The sequence below is a fragment of the Sorex fumeus genome, unplaced genomic scaffold (assembly GCF_029834395.1).
Source record: "Sorex fumeus unplaced genomic scaffold, SorFum_2.1 ptg000072l, whole genome shotgun sequence".
In the NCBI taxonomy this organism is placed as follows: domain Eukaryota; kingdom Metazoa; phylum Chordata; class Mammalia; order Eulipotyphla; family Soricidae; genus Sorex; species Sorex fumeus.
The window spans coordinates 48,291,580-48,306,368 of NW_026606129.1; the positions used below are offsets into that span (position 1 = coordinate 48,291,580).

A 14,789-nucleotide genomic window follows, 5' to 3' on the forward strand; every position below is an offset into this window, starting at 1 on the left:
TCCAGTCCCATATTTTATCATCATTTTTCTTTTTTTCTTGAGTGTGTGTGTGTGTGGGGGGGGGGGGGGGGCGGGGGCGGGGAAGGAATTACATCTGACTCTGTGCTCAATGATCACTCCAGGCAGGGCTCATGGAACCATTTGTGATTCTGGGGATTAAACTTTAAACATCTGACTATATGCAAAGCAAATGCCCTATCTGCTGTACTGTATCTTCAGTCACCTTGTTCCATTTTCAATCCCCTTGGAAGTAATTTCAATGCATATAGGGTTATTAAACAGGGCAGAAATATGGAAAAGTCAGATTTATGTTGTCTGAGGTCTGGGTATCCTACTAATGTGATGACAGTGATAGGGACCCAAAGACTGATACCTCAAACCTATGACCTGTTCAGGCAAGGTTACCACTTTCTTCATTTTTGTTTGGTTTGGGCGAACCCAGCCATGTTCAGGGGTTACTCTTGGCTCTGCACCCATGAATTATTCCTGGTGGTGCTCAGGAAACCATAAAGGACCTTGGGGAACACACCCCAGTCAGCCGCATATACAAGAAAAGCGCCCAACCTGCTGTACACTCTACCCCTGAAGGAATATTTATTAAAGAAAGTTATAGTATCAGTACTTATTCTACTGGTGTCTAAAATGAAAGAGAAAAGATCTGTGTATTTTTATGTGTTTTCCAGAAAGGTCTAAAAGAACCTTCACCAAGCAAAGTTTCTCTTTCTTGGCATTAATGACATTTTGAGTCAGCTGTGTTTGGGAGGCTGTACATATACTATAAGCTAAAGGCTTCCTCGGTCTCTCTATATTCTTTTTTTTTTTTTTTTTTTTTTTTGCTTTTTGGGTCACAACTGGCGATGCACAGGGGTTACTCCTGGCAGTGCTCAGGGGACCATATGGAATGCTGGGAATCGAACCCGGGTGGGCCGCGTGCAAGGCAAACGCTGTGCTACTCTTGCCTCTCCGCTGTGCTATCTCTCCAGCCCCTCTCTACATATTCTTAAAAGTTTTTTTTGCCACATCTGGCAATGCTCAGGAATTACTCCTTGTGGTGCTGGGGGAGACGATATGAGATGCTGGGGATCAAATCTGGGTTGGCTGCATGAAAGGAAAGCACCCTACCGGTGCTATTTCTCTGGTTCACTCTCTACCTAACAGAAGCCAGTAACATCCTCTCAGTAGCAACAACCAAAAATGTTGCTAAACACTACCAAATGCCACCTGAGGAACAAAAGGGTTTCCTGTTGAGAAAGCCTACATTAAAAGGTTAACAGTATTATTTCTAGAGAGCAGAATATGATGAAATCAGAGCAGTTGAACATAAAGGTTTTTGTTCCCCGCCACACTTTTTGTTCTCATACCATACTTCTCATATGGTATTAAAACAAAAACAAACCTTTAATTTGGATGTACTGGCTCCCTCAAATACTTCCCCCCTGCCCCCCTTCACCTGGCTGTACTTAGGGTTTACGTCTGGAACTGAGCTCAGGGATCTCCCTTGATTGCTCAGGGGACCATAAGGGGTTTCAGGGATTGAACCTGAATCAGCCATGTGCAGGGAAAGTGCCCTGTCTGCTGTACTATCTCTCTGGCCGCAACCTCAAGCACTTCTGTGTGACTATCTAGAATAAGGAAGGTAAGATTCCCAAGACCATGTGTTTGCTGGCTCTACAAAATGACAGGACACAGATTCCCAAATGATCAGATACACATATGTAAAGTACACCGACCTTCATGGGGTTTTCATCATACGTTGGCGTTCCCAAGTCCATCTCAGCTTCATGCTCAAGGCTGGCATCATCTCCGGGGCTTTCCCATGTAGGAGGATCCCACTGAGTCTGCCTAGAAGGTAAGAACAGCCATGCTGTCACGCCAGAAACAGAACTCTAGCATAGGCATCTCTGTTCCTGTGTCATAAAATAGATCATGTAACAAGGCACAGATTAAAAGGCTGCTCCATGTGGCCTCTTTCTCTCCCCCCTCCCCTCCTCTCTCTCTTTCTCTCTCTCATCTCCCCCTCCCCCCGACCTCTCCTGACAATGCTCCAATGCTCAGGGCTTATTCCTCTGGCTTGGTACTCAGGGATCACTCCTGGAGGGCCTTGCGACCATATGGGGTGCTGAAGATCAAGCCTGGGTTGGTTACGTGCAAGGCAAGCACCCTATCCACTGCTCTATCAATCAGACGCTGAGACAAACATTTTTTGGTGATGGTGGTGGTAGGGGTTAGCCACATCTGACAACGTTCAGGGCTTACTCCTGGCTCTGCACCCAGGAATTATTCCTGGAGATGCTCATGGAACCATTATGGTATGCTGGAGATCAAACTCTGGTTGGCTGTGTGCAAGGCAAATTCCCTATTCCCTGTACTATTTTTTTTTTTTGGCTTTCTGGGTCACAGCCAGCTTTGCACAGGGGTTACTCCTTGCTCATACACTCAGGGATTACTCCTGGCGGTGCTCGGGGGACCATATGGGATGCTGGGAATCGAACCCAGATCAGCCGCATGCAAGGCAAACGCCCTACCCGCTGTGCTATTGGTCCAGCACCCCCCCCTTACTATTTCTCCTGTCCCTGAGACAAATGTTTTTTGACATCTCCCCAGTAACATTGATTCTATTTCAGATACATACCCACTTCCTTCTCACAATGGTTAACCCATTATCTATTACAATTAACAAGTTGGCAACATTCACTGTTAAACACAGCACTAAAAACAAAACAGTTTGTCTCTCTCTTAGCAGGTTCGTTTATTTTGGTTTTGGGGTCACACCTGACAGTGTTCAGGTCTTACTTCTGGCTCTGTGCTAAGCGATAACTCCTGGTGGTCCTCAGAGGATAATAAATGGTACCAGGAATTTGAATCAGAGTTGGCTGCATACAAAGCAAGCACCTGACCTTCTGTACTATCTCTATGGCCTAAGGAGCTTGAAATGACCTGAAAATACAATTTACAAAAGTTGATGAAGTATGTGTACCAATACCACCCTTTACAAATGAAGAGATAGGGGCTGGAGCAATAGCACAGTGGGTAGGGCGTTTGCCTTGTACACAGCCTACCTGGGTTTGATTCCCAGCATCCCATATGGTCCCCTGAGCACCACCAGCGGTAATTCCTGAGCGCAGAGCCAGGAGTAACCCCTGTACATCGCCAGGTGTGACCCAAAAAGCAAAAAATTTAAAAAAGCAAACAAACAAAAAAACAAATAAAGAGATGAACAGTGATTATACATAGCATGTACTTGGAACAAACTAAAATAAATCACAATGCACTCTTCAAAATGAAAAAAGTTATTCCTTGCTTTAAGTTTTCTTGTTTGTAGTTGTGCCTCAATTGGTTTATTTATTTATTTTTCGCTTTTTGGGTCACACCCAGCAATGCATAGGGGTTCCTCCTGGCTTTGCACTCAGAAATTACTCCTGGTGGTACTCGGGACCATTAGGATGCTGGGAACGAATCCAGGTAGGCCACATGCAAGGCAAATGCCCTACCCATTGTATTATCGCTCCAGCCCCACTCAACTGTTTTAATGGCCAATATCATATGTGCAGTTTGAAAAGTCAAAATCTCTGCTAAAACTATTCTCACCTGACCAGAAAAGAAGGGCTTAGGCATGTTAACACACTGTATTTTTTTTTTTTTGCTTTTGTTGGGTCACACCCGGCGATGCTCAGGGGTTACTCCTGGTTCTGCACTCAGGAATCACTCCTGGCGGTGCTCGGGGGACCATACGGGATGCTGGGAATCGAACCTGGTCAGCCGCGTGCAAGCAAATGCCTTACCTACAGTGCTATTGCTCCAGCCCCAACACACTGTATTTTTATATTTGTTTTGAAAACAAACAAGCAAAGATTTTATTTCCCTAAAAGCAAGTTCTATGAATTAACAAAGAAAACTTGTACCAGAAATATGAAGTTGGCTTTCACAGGGAATGTTCTAAAGGTAATTATTGAAAATACCTTGGGGCTGGAAAGACACCTGCCTTGTAAGTGTCTGACTTGAGACTGATCAATTCCCAGTACTGTATATGATTCCCAGAGCACCACCAGGAATGATCCCTGAACATCACTGAATGTACTCCCTCCCAAGCCCTGCCGCCCCACAATGAAGACTCAAAAAGTTTCAGAGAGGAAGCCTGCCTAGACATGCCACGGGACCCTACATCAGGCTGTTTCACTTGGGGCCCCAGAGCGGGGTGGGAAACCTTTCCGCCCCAAGGGACCCAGCCTTGGCAGCCAAAATAATCCACAACCCAATCGCTGCCATGATCAAGGCCGCTCCCCACATGCTCGGGCTCAGCCTCACGCATGAGTGAATGTATTCCTGGATCATGCTGCCATATTTGAAACTGCACAAGACACTCCCTACCCATTTTCCAAGAGTATCTACCACACATTTGATGGGGTTCAAATAGTGGGCAACCAATCATAGAGGGACACACACACACACACACACACACACACACACACACACACACACACACGAAGGTTCACGTCACTCAACCTTGAACAACATAAGAAGGTGGATATGCTAATGGCCCCGGCCAAAATAGAGCAATCTTTATACTATTTCCTCTATGTATACTTTTTTTGTAGCATTTACAGCAGTTTTTCATAACAAACAATACAAAATATATGACTTCAGTTGTGTTTTGGGACAGGGATTGGGGCTTGGGATGGAAACATCCCAAATATGAATGGTGGTTGGAAGGTGTAATGGTGGTGGGATTGGTTTTTGAATATTAAATGCAAATATTAAAAAAAAAAAAAACACCCTCCAGAAGTATCTTGCTTTTAGTCAGTTATTATAGAAAAAAAATAAAAGCAATCTATCTCCTGGGGACAAAAATAGTTTCAGAGAACTGTTAGCAATGGCCTTCTACCAGTCTACCACCACAGTTCTTCTACTTTCCTACCACACCAATCTTTAGTCACAACACTAGACACAACATAAATTATTTTTGTTGTTTTGAGGCCATACTCTGCAATGCTCGGGGGACCATGTAAGGGTGCTGGGGGTTGAACACAGGGTGGCCATGTACAAGGCAAGTTTATTTCTTTGGTCCCAATATAAATCAGTTTATCAGGTTAATTGTGAAAATTGAAGTAGCTCTAATCAATGAACTAATTAAAACTGGGCTCAAAAAAATTCTTTTGTCTCGGGGCCACTCCTGGCAAACTCAGGGAACCATAAAAAATGTCAAGGACTGAGAACATGAGCCAGCTGTGTGCAAGGCAAGTGCCCTACCTGCTGTACTATCATTCAGACCCTGGGCTCAAAACTCTTATTGTAATCAAAAACCACAAAAAGCTGGTATTTCAGTATGAAAACAGGAGACGAAGAGCCAATATTTAGCAAACAGTTAAGAAAAAACCTAGAAAAAGAGATGGAAAAGTATCCATAAGAAAGAATTCTATTTTTTTATTATGGAAAAGGGATAGCATAAATTACATAGAAAGCATTTATTTGGTGTAAAGTTATTTATCTAAAATATATTTTCACACAATTTAAGAAAAAAAAATTTTAATATCAAGGAGTCAAACTATGGCCTGTAAACCAAATATAGTTCAGAGCCTGCTTTTATAGAAAAATATTATTGGAGCCCATTCATTTATAAGTGTGACTACTGTAAAGCAGTGACAGAACTGAATTGTTAAGGGGCTGGAGAGACAGTACAGCAGGTACAGTGCTTGTCTGGCACACGGCCCACCCGGGTTTGATCCCTGGCCTTCCGTAAGGTTCCGGAACAGCACCAGGAATAATCTGAGTGCAGTCAGAAGAAAGTCCTGAGCATCTTCAGGTTTGTGGTCTAAACACCAAAAGAATTGAATAGTTGTTGATATTTTTTTGGCTAGTAATGCCAAACACATCTGGTATCAGCCTTAAAAGAAAAGCTCTGCCCATAATCCATGATGTCAACAATGTTGATAAAGTCAAGAGTCTTCAACAGTTTTGCACATTAAAAATATACAAAGTGTGTCTAAAAAGGATGCAAGTCTGAAGTATGATGTAACACTTAGATGTGATTCTGGAAAGCCAGCAGTCCTTAAGCACAGTGGAAAAACAGTAACAAATCTCTAGCTGTGGTGTTAGCTTCTTTGACCAAAAAGACTGATTTAGGAATGCCCAAGCAGCATAGCTTACCTTGTGATCACATGGTAGTAATAAATCTTCCCTTCTGGATCTCGCGCTGTCTTCCAGTTGGGAGGTAAGACAATGGTTTTTGGTTTGGGAGGAGATGGGGGTGGCAAATCCAGGAGATTATTTGTCACAACCATTTCAGGCTAAAAAGAAACACATACAAGTTCTTGATCAGTGACTTATCTGAATCTGGCTTATCAAAGGGAAAAAAAGTCAACTTATGTTAGATTCCCAGACAATGCTGCTTCTGAACCGCCTGAGTGATGCCACCCTCTTGAGTAAATCTCAGAGGTTCTCCTGGAGAAAGGGTTTTGGAGACAGCACTCCAGAGATGGGGAAGACAGTACCAAAAGGGACACAATCTCCCCAAAATTTTTAGTTGTTAATCATTTATCCTTCCATAGTTCCAACCAGCTCAGGCTCGACACCGGGCGATTGAGCTAAGAGCTATGTTAACTGAATTATACCCACAACAATGCTCCCAGGGAACACCCAATTCCACTGGGGCATGCCTAATGGTCAGTGTTTATGTCTAACTTCTTGTGTTCTACTTCCCCTATCTGTTAAACCTGGTCCCACCCACCCATTTCAGAGAGCAGCTTCTTTTTCCCTATATTAGCCCAATTTGATTTCAATACAAAAATGCTGCTGGCTATCAACCTGTGACCTGTCCTTCCGTCCACCATTCAGGGGAAGGTACATCTGTCCTGAATGCACCAGGGAATATTGCTGCTGCAGGACGGTGACAAATGGTGTCTGAATAGGGACACCTGTTGCCAGTTACTAGCCTGTCCTATTCATTTTACCAGGGGATTAACTATTGGTCCTGAACACACCAGGGGAACCCGGTGATGGGATGGTGACAACTTAAGCTTACCCCTGGTGATGTTGGAAATCAAACACATGCAAAGCAAACATTGCAGCCCTCTGAGCTTTCCTAGTCCCTTTCTCACTGTCTCTCGTTTTAGATACAGCTGTGGCCAGGGTTTACACCTGACATTTTGCTCAGGGGATCACTACTGGTGGTGGTCAGGGGACCATATTGGGTGCCAGGGATAGAACCCATGTCAGCCACATGCAAAGCAAGTGCTTAACCCACTCTGCTATCTCATCCCCCAGCCCCTTCTTCTCTTTTTATTTTTTCTTTGAGACCACAGTCTACCATGCTCAGTGGTGACTACTGGTTCTGCACTCAGGAATCACTCGTAGTGGGCTGAGGGGACCCAATGGGGTGCAGGGAATCAAACCTAGGTCAGATGGCAGTGCCTTACCTGCTGTACTATCTCACTAGCCCCGTTACCCTTTTTTTTTTTTAATGTAGGAGTACTACTATTTATTCAGCCACTGATTAGCTGATTGAATTGTACATGAACTCCACCTTACTTATTTTTTTCATTTTTTATAATTTTATTTATTGAATCACCATGAGAGCAGTTACAAAGCTTTTGGGTCTAAGTCTCGGTCATACAATGAAACACCCGTACCTTCACCAGTGCCCATTCTCCACCACCAAAAACCCCAGTATACCCCCATCCCACACCCTCCCCCTTCCTGTGGGGCAGATGATTTCCACATTACTCTCTCTCTACTTTGATCACATTCAATACTTCGACACCAGACCCACCATTATTGAGATTTTACCCCAACACTCAGATCTGCTGAAAAGTCAACAGTAGACAATTTGTGTTCTACTGCTGGTTATGAATAACATATGATGTCACATGGTTGTAGTAGGGCCATGTGATTTTGAATTTCTGAAACTTAAATCTGGAGGGACTTCTGCCAAAAGCCACTGGGTTTCGAGATTTGCTCTTGAGTCTCTGGGATCATGGCTGTTGAGCAGCTTCATCAGGAGCCAGAGAGGCCATGCCTCCAATTATATAGCTGAGTTGGAGCTGGTCTGTGGGTGTGTTTCCCACATACTTAACTTTTGGCCGTTTACTTTCTTGGTAAACTTTGCCGTAAGTTTTTGGGGTCTGGCCAAAGGCACAGTAGCAATTTTGAAGTTTGAAGGCACCATCAGGCTGCTGATGCACTCGCCTCACAGGTACAGACTGACCTGCTCGCGGCACCATACCCCCTACCTCTTTCTTTTTATACAACAAAGGAATAAATGAAGAGAAATCCCTCAGTCAAGCTGAGATGTCTCAGAAGATACAAAACCTGCCTTCTCCTTGTTCTTAAGACTTCTAGACTTCAGAACTGTCAGAATAAGTTTGTCTTTTCTCCACCTATGGTATTTTGTTATAGCAGCCCCACTCCCACCAGACTAATAATAGCACTGTCCTCCCATTGCTCATGGAATTGCTCAAGTGGGCTCCAGTAATGTCTCCATTGTGAGACTTGTTACTGTTTTGGCATATCGAATACGTCACGGGCAGCTTGCCAGGCTTTGCCGTGCAGGCAGAATACTCTCGGTAGCTTGCAGGGCAATCTTCGAGAGGGGCGGAGGAATTGAACCCAGGTTAGCTGCGTGCAAGGCAAACACCCTACTAGCTATGCTATCACTCTGGCCCAGACTAATAATACAATAACTATAATTACACATATATGTACACATACATATGTGAAATTGTTTTTTTCTTTTTTTTTCTTTTTGGATAACACTTGGCGATACTCTGGGGTTACTCCTGGCTCTGCACTCAGGAATTACTGCAGGCGTTGCTTGGGGGCCCATATAGAATGCTGGATATTGAGCCCGGGTTGGTCATGTGCAAGGCAAATGCCCTACCCACTGTTCTATCACTCCGGCCCCAGAATTGGTCAATTTATATAAGCCAAAAGACATCGAACATGGGTCGTCCTGAGCATGCTTGTGCTTCCCCCAACTTAATCACTACTTTATATAGCAGTTCATTTTTCGGACTTCCTTGAATTCCTCCATTCTGAAGCTGGAGAGATGCTCAAAGGGATAGCACATGCTCAGCATGCTGAAGGCCCAGTTTCAGTTCCCAGAGATCCTTTGAGAGTGATCCCTGAGTACCTTTATAGGAGTAGCCCCTGAGCTCAGCCTACTGTGGCTCCCATCCCTCCTCCTTCAAAAATTCCTCCAATCGAGAGCTGAAAGACAAAAAAGGGAGTAAAGCACTTGCCTTGCATGCAGCTAATTTTAGTTCAATTCCCAGTACCACATACAGTGCCCTGAGCAGCACCAGGAGTGATCCTGAGTGGAGACCCAGAAGTCCCTGAGCACTGCCAAGTGTGGGCGCCAAACAAAAAAAGACCCACCAAAATAAATAAGTATGAGAGGAAGGTTGGGGGAGGGGGGGTGGTGGTGGAAAATCCATCTATTTAGCCTACAAAGTCCTCTATCTAATATGGTGGCAGGGACTAAACTCAGGTTCTCCACATGTAAGACAGGCATTCTACCACTGAGCCATATCCTCATCTATAAAGAAATGTTTTTTCATGAAGCTTCCATGTCACATAAAAATATTCTAGGGAGGGGCTAGAGCGATTGCACAGCGGGTAGGGAGTTTGCCTTGCACATGGCCAACCCAGGTTTGATTCCCAGCATCCCATATGGTCCCCTGAGCACTGCCAGGAGTAATTCCTGAGTGCATGAGGCAGGAGTAACCCCTGTGCATTGCTGAGTATGACCCAAAAAGAAAAAAAAACATCTAGGAAACTAGAGATAGCATAGGGTTGACATACTTGCCTTGATGGAACTTGCATTGAACTCCAGTACAGTGCCAAGCACCATCATCTTGTGACCCAAACTGCCACTACAATGAACACACCCTATTGTCCTCCTTCCCAGCCCCAGCAAAAAAAACATATTTAAGGCCAGATATCTCAAAAGCTTGTGCACATGTTTTGCAAGCAGGTGGCCTGGGTTAGATCCCCAGCATCACATGGTTTCCTGAGGACAGCCAGGAATGACCCTAAGCACAGCCAGAATAGTCCCTAAGCACTGTGAGGCCAGTAGACAACATGACAAGATGATACACATGCACTGGTTTGATCCCCAGCACTGTGTGATTCCCCTGTCTAAGCACTGCCATCGGCCACTGCCAGCAATGAGCTAGGAACAGTCCCTGAACACCACTAGCTGTGGTGTCCAAACCAAAATAATGGAAAAAAAAAAAGTTTAAAAAATGTGGAGTGGAAGAGCTAGTACAGTGAGTAAGGCGCTTGCCTTGCACAGCTCAATCGCCAGCATACCGTATGGTTCCCTGAGCCCACCAAGAGTGATTTCTGAGTGCAGAGAAAGCCCTTAGCACTGCCAGATGTGGCCCCAAAACAAAACAAATGAAAACAAAAACGTTTAATAAATGGCAGTATTTCTTACTGGTTGTAATGTCTGAGGCTGTCCTGGAGCAACTATTGTTGTCACAGCTGCAGCTGGCTGTACCACAACTCCTTGTGGGTGAGCTGTGAAAATCTGTTGTCCCTGGATATACTGAAGACTTGGCTGGGCATAACTCTGAAAAATAAAACGAATAAAAAAGTATTAATTTACTTTTATGGCTCTAATAAATCAGTAGTTGATTTCAAATTGGCATGATCTTATTGAAAGATACATGCAGAAGGGAGGGAGGGAGGGAGGGGAGAGGGAGAGGGAGAAGGGGGGAGAGGGAAAGAGTGGGAGCACGCCTTCTTTTATTTTCCAGTGGGGCTCAGAAATCCCTTGACGTCCTAGGGTGAGCATAAGTCTGTAATCTCTTGTTTCAAATACAGAGGTCTCTGGGGAAACAGCTCCAAATGCTGGGGCACATGCTTTACATATGGTAGACGCTCAAGCTTGATCCCTGGAACTGCACGGTCCCTGGAACTACTCCAGCAATGTTTCTGAACACTGAACCAGGAGTAGTCCTGAGCATTACCAGGTGTGGTCCCACAATAAAGCCACAAGTTTCTTTAACAATTCCCCTAATAATTTTAATTTTACTGTTTTTTTTAAAATTTTATTGAATCACTGTGAGACAGTTACAAGCTTTCATGTTTTGTTTTAATTCTTGCCATATCCTGCCATGCTCAGGCCTTACTCCTGGCCCTGCACTCAGAGATCACTCCTGGGGGGCTCAAGGGACCCTATGGGGTGCAGGGATAAAATCCAGGTCATTACATATGCAAAGTTCTATCAATTCTACCAACAGTATGTTCTATTGGCTGTATTATTGCTTCAGTCCATAATTCCCTTATCATTTACTTGCTTCGAGTTTACTCTATCAGAAGAACATAGAAAACCTTTTTTTGAGGGGTTGGGGCACAATCTCCTAAATGCTGTCTTGATGAAAAGCTAACTGGTTAGCTTCCAATGTGAAGACGGGAGGATCAAAAAAAGAACTTTAACGGTCTGATCTCGTTTCAGTCCTGATCATCAGAGGACTGGAGTTACCTCAGAAATTTTAACTAGATGATTAGAACTTAAAACTATTCTAGAATTATTTCTCATTAATGGAAAAACAGCTGGGCCAGATGGTAAGGAGCCCTGAAAAACAATTTGTTTTAAAAAGGTGATGACTACCAAGAAATTAAAAGAGATCTATGTATTCTGTAGGTAGGTTAGATTTTCTTTTCCGCCTGGTTTCTGGGCCACACCCAGTGGTGTTCAGGGGACCATACCTGCTGCTGGGGATTGAAATCTGGTTGGTTATGTGCAAGGCAATTAAGTAACTTACTTCCCCATTCCTGTAAAAACAAAAACAAAAAAAAAAAAAAGGAGGGTGGGAGAGGAAGAGTCTCATACTTGGTTGTACTAATGGTTACTCTTGGCTCTGTGCTCAGTTTTGGCAGGTTTGAGGGATTATATTAGATGCTGGGGATGGAAATTGGGTTGGCTGAATATAGGGCAAGCACCTTACCTGCTGTAATATCATCTAGCCTCATAATTTTTTTTCTTTATTGTTTTCTTGGGCCACGTCAGGCATTACACAAGGGACCATATGGGAAGCTGGGAATTGAAATTTGGCCTGTTGCATGCAAGGCAAGCACCTTGTCATGTCAAAAGAATTGCCTGCTATACTATCTCTTCAGCCCCTCCCTGGAAACAGATTTTTATCTTATGAACTGAGATACAATGAGGCAAAATTTGAAGCACTAAAAAGTAGTAAAAATATAACAATTACATCAAATGATACACAATCTAGGTAATTTAAACAGGCCAATACTCTCAACAGATTTCTGGCCAATTCTTTCAACTAGATGGTACAAGAAAAAGGAATACAGTATTTGATTCAATAATATGAAACAGCTTAGTCTACACAGATTATAAACCAGACTCAAGGTTGTCAAAAGAATTAGTATAATCAGAACAGTATTTAAAAAATCAGCGAAAATGTATATAATATAAATGTGGGCTGGAAATTCAGTACAGCAGGAAGGGTGCATGCAATGCCTAGGACCACATATGGTCCCCCAAGTCCTGCCAGAAGTGACTCTAGAACATGGAGCCTGAAGAAAGCCCCAAGAGCCAGAGAGGGCCCAAAAATCAATTTTCATTGTTGGATATTCAACAATGTTGAAGGTACAGGATGGGAAATCTGTACTACACAGATGATTATAAAGAACTGAGTATTATCTCTCAACTCAATTCCTGCTCCCCAAACTACCTTTTATCTATCACATAATTAAGGTGATAAACATTTTTAAAATACATATATTCTAAATAAAACATGTCATAATCACCAATTTATTTGAAAAATTAGTTTCCAAAATTTCTATTGAGGCCTGATACACAGAAATAAGTATACTGAGAAGTGAATACAAGAGGCAAGTTACTATGCAAGTGAGGGGTTAGTTAATACATATGCACTGGTAATCTTGGTTAAAAGCAGAAATACAATCTTCCCAGCCCACAAAGCTAAGCACCAGACATTGTACTGAATACCAAACTTCTTTTCTTCTTGAACCATCTGCAATTCTCATGAGCAAATTCTTACATTTTATATAAAAAAAAGTGTGTGTTCATATGTGTGTATGTACATAGGAATTACTCCAGGCAGTGCTCAGGTGACCATATCAGATGCCATGGATCAAACCCAGGTTGGCTGCATTCAAAGCAAGCATCTTACCCGCTGTGCTATCTCTTCAGCCCCACAGATTCTATTTTTCAAGAACAACTGTAGGACTAACAAAGTCTCTACTGAGGAGATCTGCTTTTGTTATATTTGGTCACAGCTATCAATGTCTAGGGTGGGGATGGTAGGTATTACTGGCTCAGTATTTACAAGCTCCTGGAAATGCCTCAGGAACCATGTTCCCCAGGGAATGGAACATGGGCCTCCTAACACACAAAGCATGCTCTCAAGACCACTTATCTCTGCTTCTTTTCCCTACTGAGTTTGTTTTGGGGAAGAAGGAAACTAGGCTACTCCGGTGTTGCTCGGGGAATTATTGAATTATTGATATTAGATGATAGTTAGTGGCTTAAAAAACTTACCCACGAAATGAGTCAGAAAGAGAGGGATAGACATAGAAAGATTGCATTCATCTGGGGAACATAAAGTAACAAAATAGGAGACTAACACCCAAGAATGGCCGAGATTAGTACCAGGAATTTTGCTCCATGGCTTAGAGGCCAGTCACACATGCAAGGGGAAAAGGAAGCTCAGATAGAGAATAGAACACCAAATAAAGGGTGTTGGGAGGATCCTCCCAGGATGGGAGAAGCATGCTGAAAGTAGACTATAGACCAAACATGATTGCCACTCAATGCCTCTTTTGCAAACCACAACACCCAAAAGGAGAGAGAGAACAAAAGGGAATGCCCGGCCACAGAGGCAGGGTGGGATGGGGGAGATCGGGGGTGGGATACTGGGATCCGTGGTGGTGGGAAATGGGCACTGGTGGAGGGATGAGTATTTGATCATTGTATAATTGAAACCCAAGCACAAAAATTTTTAAGTCTACAACTGTACCTCATAGTGTCTCACTAATAAAAATTAAAAAATTAAAAAAAAAAAGAACTTACCCAGCAAACTTGAATGCAATTGTTCAAACCATTGTGCTCTGCCTGCATGCACTAAGTAATCCTTATTAACTAGAAATAACTTTTAATTTAAATAACAACTTCAAAAATGGATAAACATTTAATATTAATAAATGAGATGTTATATAGCCATCAAAATGTATTATGCATTTATATATGTAAAGATACTGTTAAGATTTTAGAAATTAAAGCAGGTCATTTGGTGTGATAATCTAATTTAAACCTGGGTATATTAAACCTTCATCACAAAAACACTTTATAATGTATTCCAAAAACATGCCTTGCAGTCTCTCCAAACAATTTACATTTATTTCTGTGTGTATTAATGTTTTTGGGCTACACTCGACAGTGTTTAGGACTTGCTCCTCCTGGTCCTGCACTCAGGGATCATCCTGGCAAATCAGGGAACCATATGGGGTACCAGAGATTGAAATCAGTAAGCGGTATGCAAGGCAAGCTCCCTACCCAGCTCTACCATGATGGGTGATAAGAGAGATAGGAATACAAAGGTAATGATGCTTTGCACATTTGCTTACCCCACCCCCACCCTTGACAGGGATTCCAGAGCACATGGCTGTCAGGATCACTTTGGTGTATGCGGCACTAGGGCTTAGGCATTTTTTTTTTTAAGTTTTGGGGTCACATCTGGCAAGGTTTAGGGGTTATAATTAGCTCTGAACTCAGGAATCACTCCTGACTTGAAGGACCATATGGG

The 14,789-nt window shown here is 43.1% G+C and overlaps 1 protein-coding gene across 1 annotated transcript in view; it reads right to left on the reverse strand.

Moving 5' to 3' along the window:
• The window catches only part of SETD2 (SET domain containing 2, histone lysine methyltransferase), a 119,332-nt gene that overhangs the window by 8,484 nt on the left and 96,059 nt on the right, over positions 1-14,789 (reverse strand). Inside the window, exons 16-18 of the mRNA XM_056128959.1 lie at positions 10,433-10,567; positions 6,145-6,284; positions 1,731-1,842 (exon numbers count right to left, since the gene is read on the reverse strand). Coding sequence (XP_055984934.1) covers positions 1,731-1,842; positions 6,145-6,284; positions 10,433-10,567 — 387 coding nt within the window. The remainder of the gene's footprint in view (positions 1-1,730; positions 1,843-6,144; positions 6,285-10,432; positions 10,568-14,789) is intronic.